Raw genomic sequence first — 27,888 nt, 5'->3', positions numbered from 1 at the left:
GATGTTTTAGAGGGGCAAGCGGACGCCACGCCAAATTCCAACCCCCTCTTCGGGTGACTCTCTTTTTCCTGCCTTCCCATTCCTCAGCTTCGTTTGTGCTCGATTCCAACCCTCTCAGGCGTCGAGTGGGTGCGGATCTCTCGTCCACCTTCTTCGCCCGCTCAAAATCCCACCTTTTTGAGGGCTTGTTCCTGTAGTTGGTTCGGGATTGGGGCTCTACAGCTCGGAGTTGCGGTGTGTTCTCTGGAGGATGCTGCTCCCCTGAGGATTTCGTTCCTGGAGCTGGAGATCGAGTGATTGGATGAGGGTTCGAGTGCTTGGTGGTGGTTTGGTGAGCTGGGTTTTGGAAATTTCGGATCTTGAGGCTCGTTTCAGTGGGGAATTTGTTGCTTAGGGTTTGGGGAGTGTTTTGTGTTTGATGGGGTTCTAGGATCTTCGTGGCAGCTGAGAAATACTGGAAAATGTTCTATTCTCAGTTTATTTTGGCCAAGAAGGGGCCGCTTGGAACTATATGGATCGCGGCGCATTTGGAGCGGAAGCTGCGGAAGAATCAGGTGGCGGATACTGATATTGGCGTCTCTGTAGGTCGGTATCTCGTAATTCATCACCTACTCAAACATTTTCTCGTTTTTCTTCTCTTCTATGATTTTTGGCGTTAGCTTCTTGTGGATGCGGTAGCGACCTTTTGGTTCATATTACTGGCTTTTTGCTTCTTCAATATGCTGTGTTCAACAAGTACATATAGTTTAAATAACTTGTGCTAATGTGTTGAAGCATCAGTGTGATTGGACATCCCAATTGATGATTCTGTATCCTTGGTGGTTAATTTCTTTCTCATGGGTGTATGAGAAGTAGACGGGGAATCAAGTTACTTCTCAGCTATGGCTATAGTGGATTCATGTATTCTTTCTGAATCATCTTCAGTATAGTTCTGTAAAAGAAGTTCTTTTGTGTTTTTTCCTCTGTGGAACTACTATTTAGTGAAATGTACGAGGAAATTCATGAACATCATGCTTAGAAAAGGCACATAGGTCCAGTGGTGTGTATGCTCTTCTACTTGAGACTATTAATTTTAGGTGCATAAGGAATATTTACCTCAGTCATATTGATACATCTTAGTCTTGAATATCTCTTTGGTTGACAACCACTATATTGCCTTATCTGCATGGTATGATGTGCATCTTCTATTTATCCAACCATGATGCATATAGAAACTATTGAGCATGAGATTTTAAAGCTGAATGAAACAGTTTCCAGTGAGGTTATATTTGAAGGTGGAGATAGCAATAAATATATGTTTGATCAGGAGCATATTATAAGCATTATTTTTCCCTTAATGGTTTATTGGTAGTTGTCTCTTATTTCTTAAAGATAGAAAGGGTTAAAAGTTGTTAGATTCATAAATCAATGCTTAAATCATTAATTGTTTATAATAAACTTACAATGCTTTGTTGGGGAGAGATAGGAGAATCGAAAAACCAAAGAATGCCCAAAGATTAACAAATAAGTAACATACAATAAAGTCGACGCAAGATTTAACGTGATTCGATAGCTCTCTGCTGAGGTCCACAGAGAAAACCAAATTCTTCACAACAACAATAACAACAAAGCTGTAAGTCTTAGCTATTTATGATCGGTTATATGGATCTTTTGTCGCCATTGAGATATGTAAAAAGCCATATGATTAGTTAAGTTCAGAGTACTTAAATCTTTATTTATAGTTTCATTAAAGTCTTTTTATGTCTTTCTCTACCTCTCCTCGTATCACTAACATTAATTATTTTATTTCTTTTAACTGTTGTATCCAGAGGTCTCCTTGGCACATGTCCATACCATCTTAAACCATTTTCTCTCATCTTATCTTTTATTAAAGTAATATTTATTTCACGAATAAAAATATTTTTTTTATATCTTTTTTAGTAACTCCATACATCTATATCAACATTCTCATCTCGACAACATAAATTTTTTATATATGTTTTTTTTTTTAACTGCACAACACTTAGATCCATAAAGTATTGTTTGTCTCACAACTATCTTATAAAATTTTTCTTTTAATCTCAAAGGTATTCGATGATTACACAAGACTTAACATGTCCCTCGTCGTTTCAACCATCATGTTTTACTCTATGAATAATATCTTTATCGATCTCTCCATCTTGTTGAATAATTAATTTGAAATGCTTAAAGCTTTTACTTCAAGGGATTTCTTGTCCTTCCAATTTAACTATATTATCTTGTTTATTTCTAGAATCACTAAAATTATATTTTATATAATCAATTTTAGTCGTACTTAATATAGAATCTTTAGCTTATAAGGCTTGCCTCCATAGCTCAAGCTTATAATTAATTTCATTTAGGCTCTCATCAACTAGGACAATATCATCATCAAATAATATACACCAAGGAGGTCTATCATGTAAGCGACTAATAAGTTCATCCAATATCAATGTGAAAAAGCAAGGACTTAATACAGATCCTTGGTGTAATCTTATACTGATAGGAAACTCACTACACATACTCCATATGGTTCTAACACTAGTAGCTATATTATCATATATATCTTTAATAACATTAATATAATTAGTGGATACACATTTCTTTTCTAAAATTCACCATAATAAATCTCTATGAATCCTATCATAGATTTTCTCTATGTCAATAAAAACCTATATACAAATCTTTCTTTTTCTCCTTGTACTTTTTCATTAGTTGTCTTAATAAATAACTGGCTTATATAGTTGATCTTCTGGGCATAAAACCAAATTGATTTTCGGATATATTTGTTTCAAGTCTTAACCTACTTTTGATAACTCTTTCCCAAAATTTCATAATATGACTCATGATTTTGATTCCTCTATAATTTGAACAATTCTATATGTCAACCTTATTATACATTGGCACTAAAATCTATTTCTCCATCTATCAAGCATTCTTTCGAATCTCATGATTTTGTTAAATAATCTAATTAACCAAGTTATTCCTTTGTTCGGAAAACTTTTCTAGAACTCAATAGGGATACTATCGGGCCCTACACTCTTAGCTATTTTTATCATCTTTAATGTGCATCTTTTACTTCATTAGCTATAATTTTACGAATAAATTTATTATTATTAAATATATCATTATTATTTTATCATTAAATCTAAGTATTGTGTGGAATATTTGTTAAATAATTTATAAAATTAATTTTATCATCTTTTCTTAATCTCGTTATCATTAACAAGTATTCTTTGATCTTCGTCTTTAACGTATCTAATATTACCTAAATCTTTATACTTTCTTTCCCTAGCTTTAGCAATTCGATATATATCTTTTTTACAATCTTTAGCACCTAATTTATTATAAATATTATCATAACCTTTATATCTTGCCATACTAATCATTTTTTAGCCTTTTTTAGATCTTTATATCTTTTAAATTTTTTCTCATTTTTACAATTTTTTCAATCTTTAAAACATGATCTTTTAGTAAAAATTAATTTTTTTAAACTTCCTCGCACTACCACCAACTCTCTCTTAAGGTTATACCTCTATTTTTAGTTTTACCAAGAATTTTCTTTGTTAAGCTTTTAATTTTATTAGCCATCATAGTCCAAATAATATCATTACTATCCTCATTTAAGTTTCACATCGTCTCCCTTATCATCTTATTCTTAAAAGTGCTTATATTATCATCTTTAAAATTACATCATATAGTCTTAGTAAATTTTTGTAATATCTTTTTCTTCTTCCATTTTTAACAGTAAATATCTAATACCATCAACCTATGTTGGTTCGTCAAACTTTCAATAGGTATAACTTTACAATTCTTACAAATAACTTTATTTATCTTTCTAGTGAGAAAAAAGTCTACTTAACTATAGTTGTGACCACTCTTATAAGTAATTAAATGTTCATCTCTCTTCTTAAAGTGAGTATTTACAATTATAAGATCATACGAAGTTGTAAAATTCAAAACTATACCACCATCATCATTTCTCTCCCCATAACCAAAGCCCTCATGCACCCAAAAACTAAATTCTTCAATATGTGAGACAAATCAATACGATGAATCACTCTCCCTTGACTTAACCCAAACCCAAGCCTTAAATCCCCTGTACACCCTCTCACATAAACCTGAAGATCTCTTTTTTCAAACCCTCTCTATATTCACTAGAGAGAAACTCTCAAAGCACCAAAGTTTTCTTGCCTCTCTCTCTCACCAAAACCTTGAAATTCAAGGTGTATTTATAAGAACATATCTTAATTCTTCAAGGACTCTTCCTACGTGAATCTCTAATCTAAATTCTAATCCGTCAAGGAATTTGAATTTAATTAGAACTTGTCCCGAGTAGTTGAAACCCAATTATGACTCTTAAAATATTTACCAACCCTAACATGCTTAAGTCATTAATTGTTTATAATGAATTTACTGGAACAATGACTTTTGTCAAAATTTTAGTAATTCGACACATAAAGACAAGTAAAGTTGTGGTATAAGGTTGGACTTCAATATTTACCAGAAACCAACAGGTAACACTAACTTGCTATCTCTAGTCTTAATTTTATTGAGTCAAGTTTAAAAGTTGCAATGGCTTTGTAAGATTGATAATTGGTCCTATAAATAGTTCTTATTTCATATATTTAATTAGAATGTATGGATGCACCATATAGTTTTAATTAGCCTAACAATGACGACAAGATATATCTTAAGCTAATTGATGGCTTTATAAACTCATTTATAAGAAGAATGTTGACCAAGTATTAGATTGAGTATTTATGTAAAAAAGTACAGGAATTACCTCTAAAGTTGTTGAAAATCAACATAACGATAGTTAATTTGAAGATCTTTGTGGAGACGTTTGATTACCTGTCTTAGGAAAGCACATACAACCAAGAGAAGTATGTTGATCAACCATGATACCGATTAGTTGTGTAAAAATACAGACTTACACCTCTTTGGTATTAAACATGAAAATAAGATCCTGATGCCGGCGTCCAAATCAGCCTCTGGAGGAATATGTGTTTCTAGCATGTGTTATGGTATGAATATCAAAGAATTCAATTTCAGTTACAATATCCTTGCTGGTTCATGGCCGGACCACTATAGGTCCGATCTGTGCTAGTGCATTGTGTATCGGTAAATTAAAACATACCATGATATTGTCAGGGGAGGGACAAGGAAGAAGAGGAGGGATAGCTGTATCGGAGTGAGCGTGTGTAGTGATGAGCATGCGGGCAGTGGGTAGGCAGCAGGATTGCGTGTGGGCAGATGGCATGTGGGTGGTGACAAGAAGACTCGCAACTCCTTGCAAGGAGTCATGTCAGGAGCCCTAGTGCAGGGTAAAGAAAATAAATATATTATATATAGAGAGAAAACTTAGCTGCTGGCACGTGGCAGATTGCTCGATTTTACGCAGATGCCTAAACTCGTAAGGACTGCGTTTTGATATTGCACTATGCCCTTTCTGCAACCTTATTGCCCACCTTGCACATCTTTCTGTTTCTGCTTGCACAACCTCATCTGCTATCCTTTTTCTCTCTGATCAACAATAAGGGGGCTGTAGCTGACAAAATGAGAAGTTAGAAGACAGGAAGTTGATTCTATTGGGTATCAGGTCCATCTTGCAACAAACTTTAATTGTATATCTAGACAAGATAAATGACAGAAGTAAAGCATCTACTACTTCTGGACACCCATTCTCCCGATTTGACTTTGAAAAGTATCAGAGAAGTTTCTACTCCAGAAGTCATGACACTCATGGGAATTTCTTCAGATCACTTCATCTAGCAATAAAATCCAAAGAGGGAAACTGTCTCATTAGATGCCTTTAGTTACTCTACCAACTGTATAAGATAAATGGTCAGCATGGATGGTGAATAGGAACTGAATAAATAAGTTCCCATTATAAATCAGTCCATTAAGAGATCTAACTTATTTCATCTTGAATAACAACTTGTCTATATGTTTTATTTTTAAATCAGAATTAAAAAGTAAATATGTGATACTCTTAGTTGGAATTTTGGAGTAAACTTTGTCAGAAAATCGACCGTAGGTTAAATTGCAGTGTCTTCTGTACAGTAGGGGTGGGCAAAATATCATTTGATGTGCAATTGCCATTTTGTCTACCAATACAGTAAAGGTTAGCATGGTAGGACATGGTCCTTATGCTGACCGTTAAAGACCAATTACATTGCTGTGGTTGTGTTGCCACCCCGTTGGTGTTGCATGAAATCCTGCATTGGTACATAAAACAAGGCATATTGATTAGTATGTTTCAGTAAGGCCAGTATGACAATTCTTTGTACAAATTTCTGGATGTTTTCTTTTATTTTTTTCTGTTCTTTTTGCACTCTGAACTTTTAGCTTTGTTTGTATTTAATGCAAATTCAATTCTTTACGTATAGTTATCTGAGATGGATCAGGTTAAGGGATTGAAAGTCTGATTTACTCCTAGAAGTCGCACATGGAAATGCCTCGAGGAGCACAAATATCATCGCGAAGTTTTTTCTTTTAATCTTCTCAACTATCTGATGATTTTAAGAAACTGATTTTGAGCAGCGTTAACAACTTACATTTACTTTGGCTATGTATTTTATTGTGTTATCCTTCTTTAATTAGAGAACTGATACATAAAAAATTTTATGTTTGCTTTACTGTTTTTAAGAAACTGATTTTGAGCAGCCTTAACAACTTTCACTTACTTTGGTTATGTTGACTACAATAAACTGATACCAATCTCGTTCTTAAAAATCCTTAATGCAGATTCAATACTTTTCCCTGAAGCTCCAATAGCACTTCGGTTATCAAGTCATCTGCTCCTAGGTGTTGTGAGAATATACTCTCGGAAGGTGAACTATCTCTTCCATGACTGCAGTGAGGCTTTGCTTAAGATAAAACAGGCTTTCAGATCGACTGCGGTGGATCTTCCTCCTGAAGAATCTACTGCACCTTATCATTCCATCACTTTGCCAGAGACTTTTCACCTTGATGATTTTGAACTGCCTGATAGTGCAGGGTCAGTGTTGGCTTCCTGTATTCTTGTTGCATTTATCTTTCAACACCAAAATAGTGCCTATTATTGCATAATTATTTTCCTGTGCATTCTTCTATCCCCACTTTATCCTAGTCGTGGTGTTAATGTAAGTTTTACTTTGATGATTTGGCAGTGATTTTGTTGATCACCATGTCAGTACAAAAGAGCAGATCACACTTCAAGATACTATGGATGGCACGGGATATTCGACATTGCAATTTGGATTGGATGGTTTGCATCTGAATCATCTCAATAGATTGGGTTGTACAATTTGACTTCATATTTCCTGTTAAACTAAATGAAGTTCTATTGTTTTTTCTTCGAACAGAAAGATTTGGTGATGGTAATGCTTCCCAGATTCGTTTAGACCTTGATGAGGTAAATTTCATGTTTTGAATGTCTGTCTCTGCTTGCACAAACACCCATCCATCTTGGTTATACTGTGATGAAAAAAAGTAGATCTTTCCCCTGTCGCTGCCAGTTAGGTAGTGCCATTACTCTCATATAAAGTAAAACATGATTCCATATGGTTTTAGAGCTAGATGCTATAATAGAAAGAGGACCCTAGTGGAGTGAATACAAATAATTTCTGTAAATTGTAAAGATTTAATGGTTATTAGTACATGTAAACACTTACAAGCAAAATCTATGTAAACATCTATTGACAACTCAAATTTTCATATATTCTATGGTTCAAATCTGGCATAGAGGTTGCAGTCTTCTCGAGTGCATCATGTGATGTGATGATTAATAGGTCAAAAGAACTACGAAAATTGGCTTTCTCACTGCTTGGTATACAAACAAGAAATTTCTCTCATCTTGTCATCTATATAATAGCTGGTAATAGCTGGGGTTGAGATCTGAACCATATTCTTTGTTCTTTTATAGTAGTGCTTACAATGACTGGGTTTGATTGGTCGAGGTCAAGTAGTAAGACTACCTACGGTCAACCTTGAGGGAAGTGCCACCATGTCAAACTTCACTAATGGAGAATTGTCCTACACAATGAACTGGTCAGATTGGTCAGCCCTGGTGGAATTTGCTGGTTGAGGTGGATTCTCTTATTCTGGAGAATAAGCCGATTAGCTTGTGTAGTTCAGAAAATTTGTTTTAATTTAAATATGATTGACCTACTAATAGTTCTAGATTGACAAGCACTTATACCAATGGTTGATATGTTGACTTGTGTCCAACTTAAATTGGTTAGAAACGTGCTGAGTTGGTTTGTCTTGATCGGTTGGTTACAACCTAATAAAGCAACGGGGATAGACATAGTCATGACATGGATCAACATGATGCAATATAAAAGATACAATAGGGTAAGTCTGAATACATTTACCTTCCCGAACCTCCACATGACCAATCACCTTGAGCACTGACCAGCCTTTTTCTTGCCATTGTTTACATGTGAAGTTATGGCCAATTTGAATATTTATAATTATGACTTGTAAATTAGGATAAGCATAATGGCTGTTCTCATAAATAAAAATCAACCATAGTTATTTTAAATGCATATGTAAAACTCTAAGGAAATTACTTACATTGGAATAAGAGTTCAAGCCAAATACAGAATATATAAAAACTAAAAGGTGTATATGATATGCCATGTCCTATATGTTTTGAGACATCTGAACAAATTGTGACACAGGACAGATGTGGCTAATTCTTGAAGTGCTTTATGCTTCATAATCATAGTTTGGAATTATTTCCTCTAAATTATAGAGTTATTGTGTATGTATATACTTTTCATGCAAAATCAGGTCTGTAGCTTCCATGGTTCACCTTATGCCAGTTGGATGCCTTGTGGAAAATATGTTGTTTCCAACATATTACCTTGTTAATATGAAGGTGCTTGCATTTCTAGTGTTTAGTATTTGGAATATGGATAAATAAGATGGTCCTTACTCTTTTTATGCTTCAATCTAATCACTCTTGTTCGATATGTTTCTTCGATATTAACTTGGAAGTGGAAGATTGTTGTACGTTGCCAAGTTCATTTAAAGGATTTCAATAGGCTCTTGCCCGTGTTTGTGTTTTGTCAACTACAGCATTTGAAATTCCTAGGCACAAGAAATTATGTAATTTGAGGACCTTCTGCATTTTAATTAGTCTATCACAAAACGGACTGCAGAAAAAGCACTTGGATAATGAAACTTTTATGGGTTTGATGTGCTTTTTGGTGCATGCATACAAAAGTTCAACAAATTGATGCTTTTGTATGATCAATCATATCAAAATATGTTTTCAGTGTGTCAAAACTTCTTTTGTTCTCATTTAAAGTTGCACAAATTAGAAGCACAAAAAACATGTGAATCATATTCTTGCTATCTTTAAAAAAAAAATGGAAGAAATTTCTATTATATTAAACAGCGTACAAGATGTTCAATTATATTCTTGCTATCTTTTTGCTGGCAGGACTTGTTCTTGGAGGATAGTCATCCTTCTTCTCAGCTTGCTTCAAGTAATGTTGCACCTGGTGAATGGTAAATTCTACTGCTGAAGCCTTTAGTACTTAACTAATTAATCTATTTTTTTTAGTTTCATCTTCCATCTTGCTCTTTTTTTATGAATCATCCAGTTTACACATTTTTGCCTTCTTTAGTTCCATGAGAGTGTTATCATAATATTGGTTGGCAACTTGGCATCTGTTTGCTCTGTCCTATCCTACTGATGCTACTATATATTGATTCATCTGTCAAATTTGAAGCCTTTATAGGTGCATTTAGATCTTCTGGTTGATTGTAAGATAATAGATTATATTATTGAGATATACATTTGTTAATTAGCTAAAGTTATAACATATACTCTTTTTGAATAATTTGTTCAAAATGGTATTTTCTTTTCGTCTTCATGTTGTTTTCATGTGTTTAGATTTTCCTTTAATGGTTTACTGGAAGTTCATGTATACAGTACTTTTTACTTGAGATGTTTTACTTTTACTTAGATACTGGTCTAGTGGAAATGTGACTGCTATTGAATTTTGCTTAATGTTTAAGGTTGATATTCTTCATGTGGCTTGACCTTGAAAATGTTTAATCATGTTTTTCATTATTGTATATATGTCTTGCTTCAGTGCTGTGCACCAGGGTCAATCTTCATCCTCTATTCCTCTAACTCAGATGGATATTGACCATGACCAAAATGGTTTAGTTGAAGATAATGATACTGAAGCAACAAAAGAACTTTCTAATTCGCATGAGAGGCATACTCATCCAAGTATACTATATATGAAAAAGAATGACATATACAACATTCAGACTCCTGATCTCAATGAAGTCTTTTCTCCAAACGATCATGTTGAAGGGCCTTCTGCAGCACCAAGTCAAAGTTTTGTTGGATCAATTGCTGATGGTGTCCCGACACCAGATCTGGCTGAATGTCCTCATGCTCCTCCAACTCCTGGTTTGATGGAAGAGATGTTCTTGGGTAACATGCATGAAGGTCCTGCTTTGAGTCCCCAGACGAAACCTTCATCATCTTTTGATGAAGTCCTCAAGCATGGAAATTCTAACTTGCAGAATGGACATCCAGATTCAGTGACTGACAGTGGTGTCATGCCTGAGGTGACTGTGGCCCCTGATTCAGCAAATATTGTACAAGTAGTAGTTTCCCCTACTTCAGAACTAGTTGAACATAAAGAACAGGTAACTGCAACTGTTGAAACTGAAATGGAATGTCAACAGAAGAATTCCAGTGATTTGCAGAATGGATATGTTTGTAGTGAAACAAAAGACCTAACAGTTGATGAACAAATACAAGATAATGGAGAGGCCATGCCTCCTGAAGTAGCTCAGATTGAAAGTTTAGTATCTTCCAATGCCTCATATGAAGAATCAAATTCAAAAGCTCATGTGGACAGATCTCAAGTTGATACTGAAGTAGCCATTAGCAATTCATGTGGGGTTGAAGGTCAGCCATCAGGTTGTTGCAGTACAGAACATGTAGAAGATGTGAACCCTTCCCTCAATGGAGATGCTTCTGCACTTAGTTCAGATTTTCATTTGAGATCCTTTACCTCAGAAATCAATCAAGTCAAAATACTCTCTGCACAAGATAAGACTTCAGCACAAAACATTTGTGGAGTTTCGATTGAAGAACCAAGTGTTCCTTCGCAAACACCAGGGCAAGAGAATAAGCTGCATGATAGTGAATCTTCATTTGAGTTGCAAGGTCTGTTGTCAGATGTTGACTTCTTTCTTACCTGCTATATTCTGATTTTGTAAAGAATGGATGTCTAAGCTGTTTCTTTTTATTTTTCAGGCAAAGATTCTAATGGTGCTAATACTACAGATGCTGATCTGGAGGTAAGGGAAAACCCCCAAGATGTACTGACAGGATCTGCTGTAGACGTTAGCAACACAGATGAGTTATTGGCTGATCTATCTCAAAAAGACACCCAAAAGAATCAGTTGAACTGTTCTTTGAGTTCTGAATTCCCTGAACCTGAAAAGATGCTCTTAGCTTCTACTGGAGATGTTGACCATGCAAATGAGTTAAGCCAGGTAACTGAAGAAAAGGGAGTCATAGAGTCTGATGGTAGTGTTAACAGGATCACAAGTCTCTCTGGGAAAAAGCGCCGTCCAATGGAGACTATATCAGCTTTGCAAAATGGTAGCTCAGGGAAAATATATGGAAGGTCACGATTGAGAAAAAACACTGAATATGTTCCTGATGATGATGATTTGTTGGCATCTATATTAGGTACAACAATGATTTTTTTGTTTTGCCTGGATTATGTTTTTGTTTTATGTTTATGTACATACAAAAGATCAAACATGGTGCTAAAATTCCATCTGAATTACTACATATCCTCATTATTGAAAGTCTTAAGCAATATTATGTTTATGTCAGTTGGGAAAAAGACTCCACTTTTGAGGATAGGGTCTACACCTCCCCATAAGGCAACTTCTCCAAAACGTCCTCGATTGGCACTGAGATTGTGCATGCCAAAGAGGAAGGTGCTGTTGGATGATACTACAGTCTTGCATGCTGAGTATGTTATCTTGCTTTATGTTTCTTTGTCTATAGTATCCTTTTCTGTGTTGCTTTAACCATACTAAAGGTACTTTTTACAGAATGTTTTGTGGAAGATCGATGTATGTTCATATATGAAAATCTCAAAAAACTGAAACATCATAAAGTTGTTATTAGAGTTTTGGTAATACATGTTCTGGTTTTTGCTGGCTTGTCATGAAATGCATATCTTATTCTTTTCCCATTACTTTGTAGGTACTAGTTGAAAATGTGCCTCCAAAAGGACACTGGGGAAAGAGTTGAAAGATGACCTTAGTTACTATGAAGTTTTTAGTAAACAAATGCCTTGGATTTTACTGTGTTGTCATGAGTTGATGTCTGACATTTTCCATTGTGGATTTTTTTAAAAATGCACTTCCCAGCTAAGAGATGGGAGTTACAGGAGAATGTGAAAGGAGATAAGTGAGAAGGTTATGCTAATAATATTGACACAGCTAAAGTAATATTTAGAAACCATTTGAGAGCCATAATTGACTAGATTTTTTATTGAAAGCTTTGTCTACATTAGATTTCTGACTCACCTTTTAAAATCAAGGTCTCAAGTACTATCTTCAATCTGTAACCGTACTTTTGTGACAGACAAGCTTAATAACATTAAAACAATTAACAGTTTTTTTTTGTTTGAGTGTTTTTTGCTCATTTTGCATGATAATATTTAGAAAGAACAAAAAAAGAAAAGAAAAGAAAAAACAGTAGAAAAATGCAATATAGTGGCATTCTGTGCAGTGACTCATATTTTCTGTGTCATTCTCTACATTTATAATTTGTTTGGAAGTTGCACATTTAATTGGCAAATAGCCAGGTAACCTTGGAACTGAACAACAGATGGATCAATATGACACTGGTATGGGGTGGCATGTTGACACTTGGAGGGGAGGAGTAGGAGGAAGTGAAACGAAAGGGAGGAAGAGGAGGAGGAGGTGGTGAAGAAGCAGGAAATGAACTCGCATGAGGCAGCCCAGGCTAGGAGGAGGCAAAGGTGTTAATGCAATAGTGATGATGAGGACTAGGAGGTGTGGAGGGGGGAGAGAAAACCTGATACAAAAAGAGAAGACAAAGAAAATTAAAAAAAAAAAAAATATTTGGTTCTGATGGAAGGCTTACCAACAATACAGTTTAATACCGGTCTGTTCATTGTCCGGGAAGTCTGTTACAGGGAGTTCATGGCTGGAAGCTTGATTTCGGACTGAATCAGGCGAAATAATCTGGTCCACAATTCAATTGGCTGTCAGACCATTAAATACTGGCCCATACAGACTGCTACAAGCTGAGTTTTTAATCCATGCCTAGCCTAATAGCCAAGAGGTTGAATAGATTCCTAGGAAATAGTTCAAATGATGTAATTAATGTGAAGTTGCTTCTATCTTTTTAAGAACTATATATGTTTCTAGACTTTGGCATTCATTAGAAAATTGACTATGAGTATAACCATTTTGGACACATGGTGGATGAATGATAATTTGTACATTGATGCTGGGTCTTAAATGAAAAGAGTTGATGAATGATACATACCATTATTGACTTAAGCAATCAATAGCTATATATGTGTCTCTTACACATTGTTTATGTCATTGGTATATGTTTTACATTAAGCTATATGTAAAATCAAAGTGCATGTGTGATTATCTGGGCAAGTTTAGGCTAAATATTCTTCAACAGTCATTTACAGCCTGCCAACTTCTGGCAAGAATAATGCTGTTATATACTGATATTTGTTCCAGTAACACACACACACAGATATATATATATATATATATATATATATATATATATATATATATATATATATATATATATATATATATATATATAGTTTTGAGTAGTTCATGGATACTATCAGGAACCATGATAAAGTTAGACAAAGCTAGTATATGCAACTAGCATGAATGAGAGAGCTAACATGTAGGTCAGTCATCAGTACTCATTTAGATATACATGCTATTGTGTGCATGAGCTTGGACAAGACAAAAATTTCATGTTTCGATTGAGTAATACATGGGGTACTAAATTGTAGGTGATCACCTTATTATCTATAAAAATTGGATTGATCCTGAAGTTGGTACAAAAGGTTGGAGTAGTATGCAACATGTGGTATGAATTAAGAACATTTCAATGAAGAATGCATAACCATAAAAAATTTCCAAATCAGAAAAAATAGAGAATTTTTTTCAGCTGTATTGATTTCAACTTAGCCAATAAATAGTTTTGGTGCAATTGAAAGAATCTATTCTTTCTTCTTTATGCAGTGCAATAAGGCAGCAGCTAATGAATACTGAAGACATACGACGCATGCGCAAGAAGGCACCATGTACACGTCCTGAAATTTGGATGATTCAGAAAAGTTCACTAGAAGATGAAATTTTCAATGAACCTATGATGACTGGTAAAGACTTTCTGCAGCTTTTATTAAGATCTTAATTATCTTAACCACTTCATTTTCCTGTGGTTGATGTTTGATGTTGATTTAAACATTGCTGAAAGGTGTGAAGGTCTATTGTTGCTAACTGGAAGCATCTTCTTTTAGTTGTGATGTAGACCTATATTCAAATTTGGTTATTACTATCTTTCCAGTGTTTTTGTGAAAAATTGAAACCTAAACTGAATAATATAATTGAAACTAACCTGCATTCTGAGTAAACAAATCAATCAAAGATCAGTATAAGTGGAATATGATGTTTTCCTGCATTGCATCAGCTGTTTGAGATGCCAGTTTTGTGGATAATTCTAATTGCATTGTCTGGTTTCATCTGTTATGAAGATTTAAACTACAATTTTAGGTCTTGAAATGCTACGTTACACTCTATAGCGTGTGGTTGATCCACACAACGGTCTTAAAGTATGTTAGTCTGATTTTTGGTTCACATTACAATTTGAAATTCTAACTAAATCCTATGGGATAATTCATCATGGAAATATAATGTTTATTTTGTAAAATGCAGGGCAACTACTGCCAAGTGTGCCTTTTCTGTTATACACATGATAGAACCAGAAGATGCAACTTTAAGATGACAAGAAATGTTTTTTAGTGGTTCCTACCTGATATCACAACCTTTGAACTTTTTCATACCTTTCTATATCCATCCACTACCAATCCTTTTTGTTATGTAGCTGATGGAGTGATGGAGAACATGAGCAGCTTGCTCATCGTATATGTGATTTCAGTCGGACATCTATATTTTCATTTTTTTCCCCATTGTATTGTACTTGCGTCCCCTCTTTTTCATGCCATATGTGAATTTTTTATGCTTTTTGATGAGAGACCTATGAGCATCTCTATATATCTTCTCTCTTGGGGTTGGCCTCATCATGATTTAGGAATAATAGTTGTGACACATTCTTTTACATGAAATTTAAACTATAATAACTTTAAATTTTATTGTTAATTAGAGTTGGCATATAAGTTGCTAGTTTAGTTTAGACATGGGAGTGTTGATTGCCAATGTGACACCAAGAGAATAGTTGAATTGTATAAAATACCAATAGAGCATGTCAAGAAGGTGAGGCCTGGGATTACATGGGTAGAAAGGTCTTGTACATATTATTCTGGGCCATTGTAGAAATTGAAATAGGTGAAAATTAAGCTCAAACACTGAAATGGTTGGTACAGTCACAAGCATCACGGAGATACATATTTAAGGAGCTTTGACCAAAAAGGGCGAGTGAGACATTGTTGAATTCTACTTGGTTGCTACTCAATATAAACCTGGTTTATTAATGTAAAACCTGCTTGGGTTTGGGTAGTTTTAGACTTCAGGCACCATATGCATACTGGGAATGCCAAAGAATATATATTTAATTTAACATAAAGCTACTGGGTTCTAACTTTAAGTGTTCGGCTCTTGTCTTGAGTTCCATTTTATTCTGACTGTTCTGCATATTACCAGAACCTTTACTATTTCAGTGTTCCTCTCAATATGTGTTACTGGTAAAACATCAATTCCTTGTTGAAGATGATAATATGATCTGTAATACTTCTTTAATGACTTCTGGCATCCTCAAACCAGTGTTTATGTAATCTGCTTGTGTTTCTACTTTCAGGTATATCATCCATAATGAACGACTTACACACCCGAAGATATGATCCTGAAACTACCCGAAATTATTCCTGTGGTAAGCAACTAAAGCATTTGATCTCTGAAAACTTGAAATTTGTTAGGAAAACTAATAACATAGTAATGGCTGAGCTAAGCTATACTCAATCATGCCAGAAAATATTGATGGTCAAATGCAAGGACCATCTCATGTTTCTTTAACAGCTGAGGTGCAGAGCAGCACGAGCAAGAACGGATGTGATGATCAAAAGCATTCTGTACCTTTCCTGCCTCTGCTGGAGCACTCAGGTAATGATGGATCATGTATGATGTTGCCGACAGAAATCAATAATGGTAAAGATGCTGGAGTTGGTACTCCCATGCCTTCAGCTGCACCTTCTAGTGAATATGAGGTAATGACCATTGATTCTACAGCTGGTGAGATTTCTTTTAATATTACCAGCTGCTTTATTCTCTGGAAGAATGACAATACACACATATCCTTTGCAGCAGCCTAGAGATGGTTCTTCTGTGATGAATGATGAGGCAAAACATTTCACTGAAAATGATTCTACAATAGATTTAGCTTCTGCTGGTGGTGATTCCAAGGACAGGATGGTTGATAACAATGCACTTGCAATTGCGGATGATGATCATATAATGCATATTGAAGAAGCTCATGCCTCCAATGATGCATCCACTGTGGACAGAGGAATGGGGCTGCCAGATGCTATAACCTCAAGTGACCCACAAGATATGTGTGCTGTTGCGGAGGCTAATGGTGAGGCATTGATCTCTGAGCTCGATAATGTTAACCGTGAATCGGAGGGACATTTGGTAACTGATCCGGTTCCTGGAACTGATGATCGTATTATAGAAGAAGAAATAGTGGGTGCAAAGGTGGAGAATGAAGAGAAATTGATGCATGAGGGAAACCTTATCAGTGATGTTATATGTTCTGAAAGGCTTGAAACGGTTTCTTCATCTCCGAGTCAGATAAATAATGAGAGTGGAAATGTTCCATCAGCCATAAGAGAAAACTCTAGCTTTCAGGAATTTATCCCAGATGGTGGTATAATTGTTGAAAGCACTCCCATGGATTTGGTTACTGGAAAAGAGTGTAGCGTAAGATCCTGTCTCATTTACTAGTTTTATACTGATGCAATAGTTATCTGTGATTGTAAATTTTTTTTTTTTTTTACGATTTAGTGACAACAAAATGTGGCATCAATAGTGCTCCCAAATCTTCTGTTTATTTTTTTTCTGTTAATTGATTTTCTACTTTTGTCCAGGACTTTTGCAGCACAATTGATGGTAATGATACAGGTAGTTTTCTATTTAATTTCTGTTAGTGCAACATCTATCAGTTTTGGATATTGTGATTTTGAATATTATATCAGATAATGTTAAATCCTCTGCTCCATTTATGAGAGCTACACTTGATAAATGCAGAATCAGTCCTTTTTGTTTTCCTTAACCATAATCACAGATAACCAAGTCTTGCAGTTATTTTGGATTTTCCCTTAAAACTGATTGCCTTATTTGGTTGATCTATATTCTTTAAAGTCTCCTGCTTGGATCGAGATGTGATCCAATGTAGTTTTAGAATTTTGTTCTGATGAGAGGATGATACTGAAGCCTAGACTTTGGTATGCAAGCATCCTATTGCATGCAACCTGCAAGTGGTCCTACAGCCTTTTTGCTGGTCTTTGATCATGACTTTATGTCTATTCCCTTAGTAACATCCCATGATATCATGAAATACTGTATGCTTCAGGTTTAAGGATCCATAAATTTATTAAGTTTTGTAGTGGCTGATATAGAGAGATGTCTTTTTCATTTTTTTGGAAGTTACAGACTTGTAGCAGTAGCAATCAGCCTTTCTGACCTCAAATTGGTGTCTGTATGACCAGTGAGAGGTATCTGAGGTTTCGTCTATAGAAGTCTGACGACACTTCAATGATACACATCCTTGGCTTTAGAGGAAGTGAATTGTGTAGGAGATTACCTACCATATATACTGCATTATAAACAAGTATTTCCAGCAATATGAGGGCTGCAGTGACTTTCGAGTCATCTGAAACATAGGCATGAACTTTGAAAATTGCATTTTTCTTATATAATTTATGTTGTGTGAGTTTTATGGTCTACAAAGAGCTGGATTGACATCTTTTATGCAGTGTACTGATTCACTATTCAAATTTGTGCACATATTTCTAAGAAGATAGTTAATTGTGCCCAAGCTGACTACAGTGGAGATTATTCATAATTTTATCTGCATCTATCTAACCTTATTTTATCTACCTTTGTATTAGAGTTTCTTAATGTAGATGATGAAATCGATTACCATGAAGGAGATGACGATGTGCCCAATGCTGAAGGTGGATCACTCGAAAACAGTGGTTGGTCTTCAAGGACAAGGTAAATCTTTGGTCAACATTTTTTTTGTGTTTAGTTACATTGGCAGTGATTTTCTAAAGGGAGAAAATTATTGGTGTGGATGTTACAGAGGTGTAGCACGGTACCTGAAAATTTTGTTTGATGAAGAATTTGGGCGTGGGAGAAAATCTGTTGCTATGGACCAGCTTATAGCAGGCAAAACTCGCAAAGAAGCATCAAGAATGTTCTTTGAAACCTTGGTATGCTAATCCCCTCTCCTCGTCTTTCTGACATTTTGAATGCAAATTGGCCTATTATGTTTGAATGATTTTTTGCCAAAGCAAATGGTTAGAAGTGCGAATGCTTATGTGTTTAGTATCTGTCATCATGAAGCAAGCCTTACCACTTTAATGGTTACTCGGGTTAAATTAGCATAGGATTACAGACTTTAAGACATCATTGTCTCTTAATTATGGATGATTAATCAGAGAAATAATGAGAAAGGCTGAAACATCACGAAACATTAGGGCTGCTCTGGCAATGAAACATACAAACTAGTTACAATAACAATGCAACTATGAGCTTTCAGTTAATCATGCCAAGATTCATGGAATGAGACCATCCTTCTAATAAGTTAACTATTCTCTCTCTTCATGTGTCTCTCTTTTCTTTGATGTGAATGTCCATCTTTCCAGGTCCTGAAAACAAAGGATTTTATTCAAGTTGAACAAGAGAGGCCTTCTGATTACATCACCATTAGACCTAGATCAAAGCTTCTGAAGGCAGAGTTCTAATAACGGATGAGGGGTTGCATGTCATTTGAATGTACTTTGAGCTTTATGCTTCTTCCAGATGCTTACTCCACCCTTATTTGTTGTCAAGTTACCTCATTTATAAAATAATGTTTTTGTTATTTCCCTCTTTTCTCTTTTATGATCTCTTAGATGGGGTGGAGTTTGTTGCTGTATCAGTACACTAAATATATCTTTGTATTTATATGTGTAAATTAAATCATCTCATGTTGGTATTTGGGTGTATAGCATTTGCAGCCAGAAAAGGTTACTAGTATTGTTGATAGACCATCTACTTATAACACATACAAAGTACTACAAGAAAGTTTGAGATTTGAAGCATTGGCTCATCCCACATGTAAAAGCACAGATTGGATCCAATTGATGGTTAGGTCAGCTTGGTTTAGATTTTGTCAAGTTGCAGTTTGGAAACTTTTAAATGGTAATTAAAAATATTAAGCCATAATTGTTCGTGTAATAGTAAGTCAGGGCTATGAGTATTATCTTGGTTGTTTGTTTTGGTGCATTGTGTTTATTTTATTTTATTTGGAATGAGTGTAAGCCTAAAGATTATGTTATTATAATATGAAAAAATTTAATATCAAATTTTGAAATTAAATAATAAAATATTTAAATTTATGATGTGTATTTTTTGATATCATTTAAAAAGTTTTTATCTAATCTACTAGTGTATTATCGTCGGATTAGAAAGTTATAGTGATATTAATATGTAATTTTTTTTTTAATTTATCCTTCATAAGATCGTTATGAGCAATATATTTAGAGATGAAAGGGAGAGAAGATTTGTAATATCTCATTGATTTGTTCACGTGATTAAAAGGAGATATAGGAAGATTTATCATTTTTCAATCATCACGTATTCATTTATCCTTATTTATTTATGCATTTACGTATCCAAATATTTGTGTTGTTTTTAGAAGGTCTTATTTTTTTTATTGACGAGAGTAGAGGATTTAGGATAAATAATTATGAGAATCCCTTCTATTAAGATCGTCTTATCAGAAATTATATCATAATTATTTTTATTATTATTTGATAACTATAATCACAATCCAATCATATTCATAATATATCTTACATAATTAGATAGGATCACATAATCTAATATTTTCTAATTAATCATTAGTTGGTAAGATATAAAGGGTTCAAAATCAAAAATAAATAAAATAATATTTATTTAAAAAATAATTTTATCTAATTAGATTTTAAATTTTAAAAATCATTTATACGCATGTGAATTTAATAAAAAAAATTAATTAGTATAATAAATATAATAATACTTCATTAAGTTTGATTAGTAATGTATGTTATAACAGTTATATATCATCAAGATCATACTTCCTTCTATGTACTATAATACTATTAGTTCTTAATATAATTCAAAATGACTCTTGTAATTTGTCGACAATCCTGTTATCACATTCAACCATAATATATACATACGTAAATATAAATAAGATAGCAAAAACAAATAATTTTAAGCACGTAAATAAGAATCTCAGTTATAATATTCATTCAATCATACATTACAATATCTTCTATGGTTACTCACAAATCCAATCATAAGAACATATTTTTTCACGAATGGATCTATAATCAATATAGTCCATATCTTATATGGGTCACTCACAAATCCAATCATAAGAACATATTCTTGCCGATCAATATAGTGAAACTCAATTTTTAATTGATATTAATTTCCTCTAGACTTTTTTTCTCTAATTATTAAATACCTTATATAATAATGCATAAATCTACAATAGTATTTGTCATTCATAAATAAGAAAGCTACTACGATATATCACAAAGTATTTTCAGATATTTAATAATTGAGTTTGACTACATCAAGTCTTCAGATAAAATTTTATACTTATAAGGCTTGATTAGTAGCCTCAGTCACAAAATCAGCTTATATTATTAATATAGAATATAACTATAAAATTTTAAAATAGACTTTTTATTATCGAGGTAATTTATAAAATTAATACCTAAAAAATACTATTATTTCAAGTTGCTCTAATTTTATATATGTGAGTATATAATCATTCGTCTATTCCAAATATCTTATTACATTCTTTGTGATCTTCAGTATTTTCTTTCTTAGATAACTCTAATATCTATCCAATGTCTCAATTAAAAATTAATATTTGATCACACATATACTTGAGCATGTAATAGACTTTCAACTATGCACACATAAAGAATATTTTTTTATTTAATTCTTTTCTAAGTTATTTTTAAAAAAATTATTTTGATTAAAATTTTTTAACTACATCATTTGTTCGAATAATGTTATATACTAAATCTCTATAAGACTTGATCAATATATTATTTATAAGATAGTCCTAACAATTCTTGAGATTTATCTTTAAATATTTTAATACCAATAACATAATATGTCTCATTCTCATTCATCTTAAAATTCTCAGTAAAAAATTTCTTGATTGAATATAATAAACTAAGATCGGTAAGTAAAATATTATCCATATATAAGACCAATATAATAAACTTGCTTCTGTTGATTTTTAGATATAAATATCTTAAATATGAAGTAATAATATCAAGAAATTTTATATATCGTTATCTACTAGCTTGTTTAAGATCATTAATAGATTGTTTAAATATGCTTACCAAATTATTATTATTTATTTTCTCTACGAATTGTTTAGATTAACTCATATAAATCTAGATCCCCCAAAACTTATTTTTATATTCTTATAATATAACTCAAAATCATAATGTTAGTAATGTTATAACGATTTTTAACGAGTTCATTTAAGAAAACTAGAAAAATCTCATTATGATCGATGCATGAGTAAAACATTTGACCATAAGTCTGATTGTTATATCATTTGATACTACCCTTTAAGTAGTGTTTATATAATAGACTTTTTTACAGTTATTGGGCAAGTCGATGAGTTCTTAAATATTATTTTAATAATTTATTTTAATTTTTTTATTACATCATATCACTTTTCAGAATTGTTATTTTTAATAACTTATGAAAATAATGAGGAATACTTTTGATTCTTATATTATAATCTAATTCTTATAGATATACTATATAATAATAAAAATTAATAATTTTTTTTCTTTGAGATATTTTTAAAATTATCAATTGTGATTATTTTATAAAATCATTAGTAGCAATATTAATATTATATGAGAGTTTATTAATATTATTTTATTGATTATCTTTATCAAATCATCTAATAATTTGAGTAGTAATAATATCTTGAATGATAAAGGATTATCAACCTATATCTTCTCAATATCAAGATTAAAATTTAAAATTTTCACTTTCGCTAATTCATTATTTTGTAAGAATCTTCGGTTATCAAATTTAATTATCTACGAACTATGATTAGGTTAATAAAATATGTAACCCTTTGAATTTTTTTAGATAAATTATAAAATATTCATAAATAGTCCTTAAATATAATTTCTTTTTATGTTAATTGAAGACCCTATAGGACAATCCTAAATATATAAATATCTTAAATTAGATTTTCTATCAATCCATAACTCAAAAGTAGATGAAATTGATTTATTAAGAATCTTATTTAAGATATATATAATTATCCTTAGAGCTTCTTCTTATATTGATTCGAGTACAAAAAATAATCCATCAAACTCCTAACCATATCCATAAGAGTACGATTTTATCTTTTAGTAACCCTATTATATTGTGGCACATATCATAAATCATACTAATACAAATATCCTACTTTTTAAAAAATCTAACAAAAGAATTAGAATGATGATTGGATTTATTATAACTATCATAAAATTTATCTCTCCTTTTGACTTTTTGTATCTAATTGTCCCTCGACTTCATTTATGTACACTTGTATTAATAATTTGAGACCTTACATGAATTAAATATATATAGTCATATTTTAATATGTTATCTATAAAGATAATAGAATGTCTCTTTTTACAAAAATAAAAACATGAAGTGACTCACAAGTATAAGAATATATAATCTCAAGGAGTGTACGAAATTATATTTTATTTCAATAAGCATATATCATCCCAAGTCACCAACTACGTAAAAGATAAAACTTAGAGATATAAGTTACAAATAGTATTCATCAAAAAATTTTAATATAATTTATACCAAAAAGGTTCAATAATAAAATAATAATCATAATAATTATTAAATATTAATTATTATAAAGAAAAACTCATAATTGTAATCATGATAAATCATAAATCATATTTTTATTAAAAATAAATAAATATTATTTTATAATTTTAAATATATGCATGTGAATAACCAAATAAATATATAAGAACAATAACTAATTTTTTATTTATCACATATAAAAATTTATCATCATGTCATATGAGAAAACTATTAAAGAAAATCATAATTTATATATGTTTTTAATTTCGTATAAAACCTTAAATTAGACCAATCAACCTTATTTAATTGGACATGCCTACAATTAGGTTACCCAAATTGGACTCATGGATTTGGGCAACCATTTGCCTAATTAAGCCCATCAAAATTAAAATCAATCAAAATAATAAAAAAATCAAAATTTGACTTTTTTCGAATTTGATCTAGACTTAATTAATCGAATATAAATCCAATCAAACAATCAAAATGTAGTAATTATTAAGTTTGATCAAAATATTTGATTAAAATAAATTAAATTAATCAATTTTATAATTGAGAACACAACTGTTGCTTACTTGAGGTGTCGCAACCATTGTCCATAATCGCTGCACAAGGCATGGTCGTAACCATCGTGCACAACAACCACTTCGCCCAAGGTAGTTATAGTGCGACCGTGCACACACATCATCCAATGACCCCATTGACCTTCGACATCTAGTGACATTGGCCACGGCTAGCAAATGTCGCCATAACGACATTGTTGTAACTGCCACAACCGATGCAAGCAACGATGGTATTGGTGTAGCCACCGCATATAACGATAGTGCACAACCACCACAGCTATCAAAGGTAGCGATGCTACTATAGCCATCGTAGGGCTACTGCACCCCATAGTGTTGTGTACATAATTATTGCTCGCGATTAGGCTAGCGACCATCGGAGGTCGCCACCCTAAATAATACTATTGTCGACAGTAAGCTGTCAATAGTGGTCCGCCAATCAAGCATAAGGAACCTTATATCACCAGCAAGTAATATGATAGATTGGATAAAAACATAAATCGACAATATAAACCAATCATTCATGCATCATAAATAAAAAATGATTATCACCTTTCACGAGTGAAATATACTATCAAATAGACCTAAAGTATTTAAGTTTACAACCATAGCTCTGATATCAATTATAAGCATAAAGATTATTATTATGTGAAAAATTTTAATGTCAAAATCTAAAATCATATATATATATATAAGATTTATGATACATATCTTTTGATGTCATTCAGAAAACTATTATTTGATCTACCAGCATATCGTCATTAAATCCGAAAGCTATAGCGATGTTGATCTGTATGGAGAATTAGACTCATCTTCTCCTCTCTTCCTATCATTTATAAAACTGCTATGAGCAATGAATTTAGTGACAAAAAAAATAAGAAAAGAATTGTAAGATCTTATTAATTGGTTCATATAACTAAAAAAAGATAAGGGAAGATTTATAATCTCTTAATCATATAACGTATTCATCAATGTCATCTCATAATGAATTCTATCATAATTAGATTTACATCCTATTGATCAATAATCGTAATCAAAATTTAATTATATTCATAATATATCTTACCTAATTAGATATAATTATATAATTTAATAATATGATAAGAAGATTAATATATTTGTAGTATTTGAATAGTAGGGGAGATTGATAAATCCTTTAGAACCAAATAGATCCTAATGAAGTCACAACCTAAAAAAAAACAAAAAAATCCAACTATTGAGGTTCAAGTTTGAATATAATGTATTTGCTCCTACAAATTGTTAGAACAAAATCAAATAAAAATGTTCCAATTAAGAAATCTAACAAGAGAAGATTAAAATTGGAAAGAAAGATTAGAATACCTGAAAGCATGATATGTTGTCGTAAGATGTATTTTTAGGTAATTTAATAAAAAAAATCGTTCGAAAAAGCAATCGGTAGCAAATTCTTCTTTGATTATGATCATAAAGAATCTTCAGCACCAACAAAGAAAGAAGATTATGTAAAGAAATAATATAAGAAAGATGAAAACGGAAAAGATGTGTATATGTAAGAAGATAATGAAAAGAAATAACATTAGAAAGATGAAAACTAAGATGTGTATCAGCATTTCTCTATGAAGCAAAAATAGTTAAAGCCAAAAGAAAAGAATTCATACCTTCCTCGGTCCAACCGGAGAATGTCATGTCGCCCCATGTGCAACGCCCTTCAAATATAACATTATACATATATATATATATATATATATATATATATATATATATATATATATATATATATATATATATATGAAATATTGCCGAATATTTTTAATCCAAAACCCAACGGCTCTCCACGTGATCACTCACATGTCTTTCTTCTTTCTTACTGTTAAACGGCTCGTAGTCCCTTCAACGCTCTTCGCTGGCTCCCAACGTTCGAATTTTTAGCTCCTTCAAAATGCCACCACCTTCTCCTTCTCCCCCCATCCATCTGCTCTCTCTCTCTCTCTCTCTCTCTCTCACAGCTCATCTCATCCGCAAAATGGGTGGACTCTCCGCCGCTTCTTCTCACTACTGCCACACCCACAAGGCTTTCCTCTTCTGCAACTACACCCTCCTGGGCGCCGCCACCAGCTGCGTCTTCCTCACCCTCTCCCTCCGCCTCCTCCCCTCCGCCTGCGGCCTCCTCCTCATCGCCCTCCACGCTCTCACCGCCATCGCCGCCGCCTCCGCCTGCGCCACCACCCCCGCCTCCACCCCCCGCTGGCACGCCGCCCACATGGCCTCCACCGTCCTCGCCGCCATCTTCCAGGGAGCCGTCGCCCTCCTCGCCCTCACCCGCGCCCCCGACTTCCTCGCCGAGCTCCGCTCCTACGTTCGTGAGGAGGATGGCGAGGTCATCCTCAAGATGGTCGGCAGCCTCGGCCTCGCCGTCTTCTGCCTCGAGTGGGTTGCACTCACCCTCGCCTTCGCGCTGCGGTACCACGCCCACGTCGAGAGTGGCGACCCGGCGAGGCGTAGCTCCAAGGTCGGCGGCGAGGAGGAGCTCAAGAACTGGCCATGGCCATTTCAAGTATAAGGAAGGGGAGAATGGTTCCCATTCTACCACACCATATATGATGCTCTACTCTACTATTTTACTTGGATGTATGTGTTGGAATTATTACTTCTGGAACTATATGCTTATAGTGCTTATCTATTGAACCGATTCCTTGAATCCATCCTTCTATCTTTCTATTTACAAACCTTGTTTATATTGAATTTCTTTTACATTTTTTTAAGAATATAAATTAAGATTATTTCTCATTTAAAGATTAACACTGATAAAAAATTTTAAAATTATATCAAAACATAAAACCCTTTGTTCAAAAATTAAATCCCAATCATATACATACATGAGGTGAAAGTAATAAGAACATAATTTAAAATCCCAAAACAGTGGCTGTTCAGATTAACAAGGCTGAGTGAGAATTCAGTGTCAGATTTATCAGCAATTCTGATAAATGGAAGCTAACACACTTCTATTTTAAGATGACTATAACCAGAAAAACAATGATTGGAACATGTCTTTTATTCAATACTTGTCGAACAGTAAATGTTAGGTGTGATAGATAGGCTGATCAATACTTGTGGAACAACAGTACATTTTGGATGTGATAGATAGGATGATCATTTAAAATATATAGAAGAGTTTGAAGAGTGACAAAGATACCAATTTTCCATACACCAACTCTTTGTTGGACAATTGGTGGAATTAGGTACAGCGCTTCATGAACAAAATAATATTTGTTTTCATAAAGTGTAAGATAAAATACGATAACATAATGCAAAAAAAATTTAAAAGAAAATAATTTTTCACTAAATGATTACATTTCATTAGGAAAAAAATGCACTTTAGCAAACAAAAATAATATAGATGATGAAAAAATAATATAATATAAATAAAATTTTCAAATTTTATGGTGCACTTTAATAAATAAAATAATATTTTTTATATTAAAAATAAGTATGTAATGAATAACAAGAAAGTTCTCTAAATAATTTTTTATAATATGGTACACGATGCAAAAAAAATAAAAGAAAATAAATGTTCACTAAATGATATTTTTTCTATACTTTATGGTCCATGTGAACAAGCTAATAATTCTTTTAAAAGAAAATAAGATAAATTACAACAAACGATGACATTTCATTAGAAAAAAATGCACTTTAGCAAACAAAAATAATATAGATGATGAAAAATAAAATAATATAAATATTTTATATTTAAACTAAATATGTAATGAAAAAAATACTCTAATTAAATTTTTAATTAAAAAATTATATATATATAATTATGGCCCATGCAGGTCTCGAACCTGCGACCTTCGCGTTATTAGCACGACGCTCTAACCAACTGAGCTAATAGGCCAATTGAAAATTTATTTGAATTTTTCAAATAATTAGAAGACAAAGGCAAATAAATTAG

At 32.9% G+C, this 27,888-nt stretch overlaps 2 protein-coding genes and 1 non-coding gene across 5 annotated transcripts; 2 read left to right on the top strand and 1 right to left on the bottom strand.

Moving 5' to 3' along the window:
• Positions 1-31: 31 nt before the first annotated feature.
• Positions 32-19,499, top strand: LOC135675544 (sister chromatid cohesion 1 protein 4-like). Of its 3 annotated transcripts, none has more exons than XM_065185824.1 (16): positions 32-585; positions 6,748-7,000; positions 7,152-7,249; positions 7,347-7,396; positions 9,434-9,501; positions 10,092-11,188; positions 11,279-11,719; positions 11,870-12,011; positions 14,299-14,435; positions 16,091-16,162; positions 16,309-16,496; positions 16,594-17,208; positions 17,376-17,409; positions 18,399-18,504; positions 18,593-18,722; positions 19,158-19,499. In XM_065185824.1, exons 1-16 carry the CDS (start codon positions 462-464, stop codon positions 19,254-19,256), a joined length of 3,654 nt encoding a protein of 1,217 aa, XP_065041896.1. In that variant the 5' UTR covers positions 32-461; the 3' UTR covers positions 19,257-19,499. The 3 variants fall into 3 exon arrangements, with proteins under 3 accessions (XP_065041896.1, XP_065041895.1, XP_065041894.1); XM_065185823.1 differs by having other exon boundaries at positions 16,261-16,496; positions 16,597-17,208; XM_065185822.1 differs by having other exon boundaries at positions 16,261-16,496.
• A 6,393-nt stretch (positions 19,500-25,892) lies between these two features.
• LOC103971122 (uncharacterized) lies at positions 25,893-26,641 on the top strand. The gene has a single exon (XM_009385078.3). It carries the CDS (start codon positions 25,963-25,965, stop codon positions 26,497-26,499), a length of 537 nt encoding a protein of 178 aa, XP_009383353.2. The 5' UTR covers positions 25,893-25,962; the 3' UTR covers positions 26,500-26,641.
• Positions 26,642-27,757: 1,116 nt separating this feature from the next.
• TRNAI-AAU (transfer RNA isoleucine (anticodon AAU)) lies at positions 27,758-27,831 on the bottom strand. Its single transcript has one exon. It is a non-coding gene; the product is annotated as a tRNA-Ile (tRNA).
• Positions 27,832-27,888: the final 57 nt, after the last annotated feature.

The sequence above is a fragment of the Musa acuminata genome, chromosome BXJ1-6 (assembly GCF_036884655.1).
Source record: "Musa acuminata AAA Group cultivar baxijiao chromosome BXJ1-6, Cavendish_Baxijiao_AAA, whole genome shotgun sequence".
Taxonomy (NCBI): domain Eukaryota; kingdom Viridiplantae; phylum Streptophyta; class Magnoliopsida; order Zingiberales; family Musaceae; genus Musa; species Musa acuminata.
This window is presented reverse-complemented; position numbering and strand designations above follow the sequence as displayed.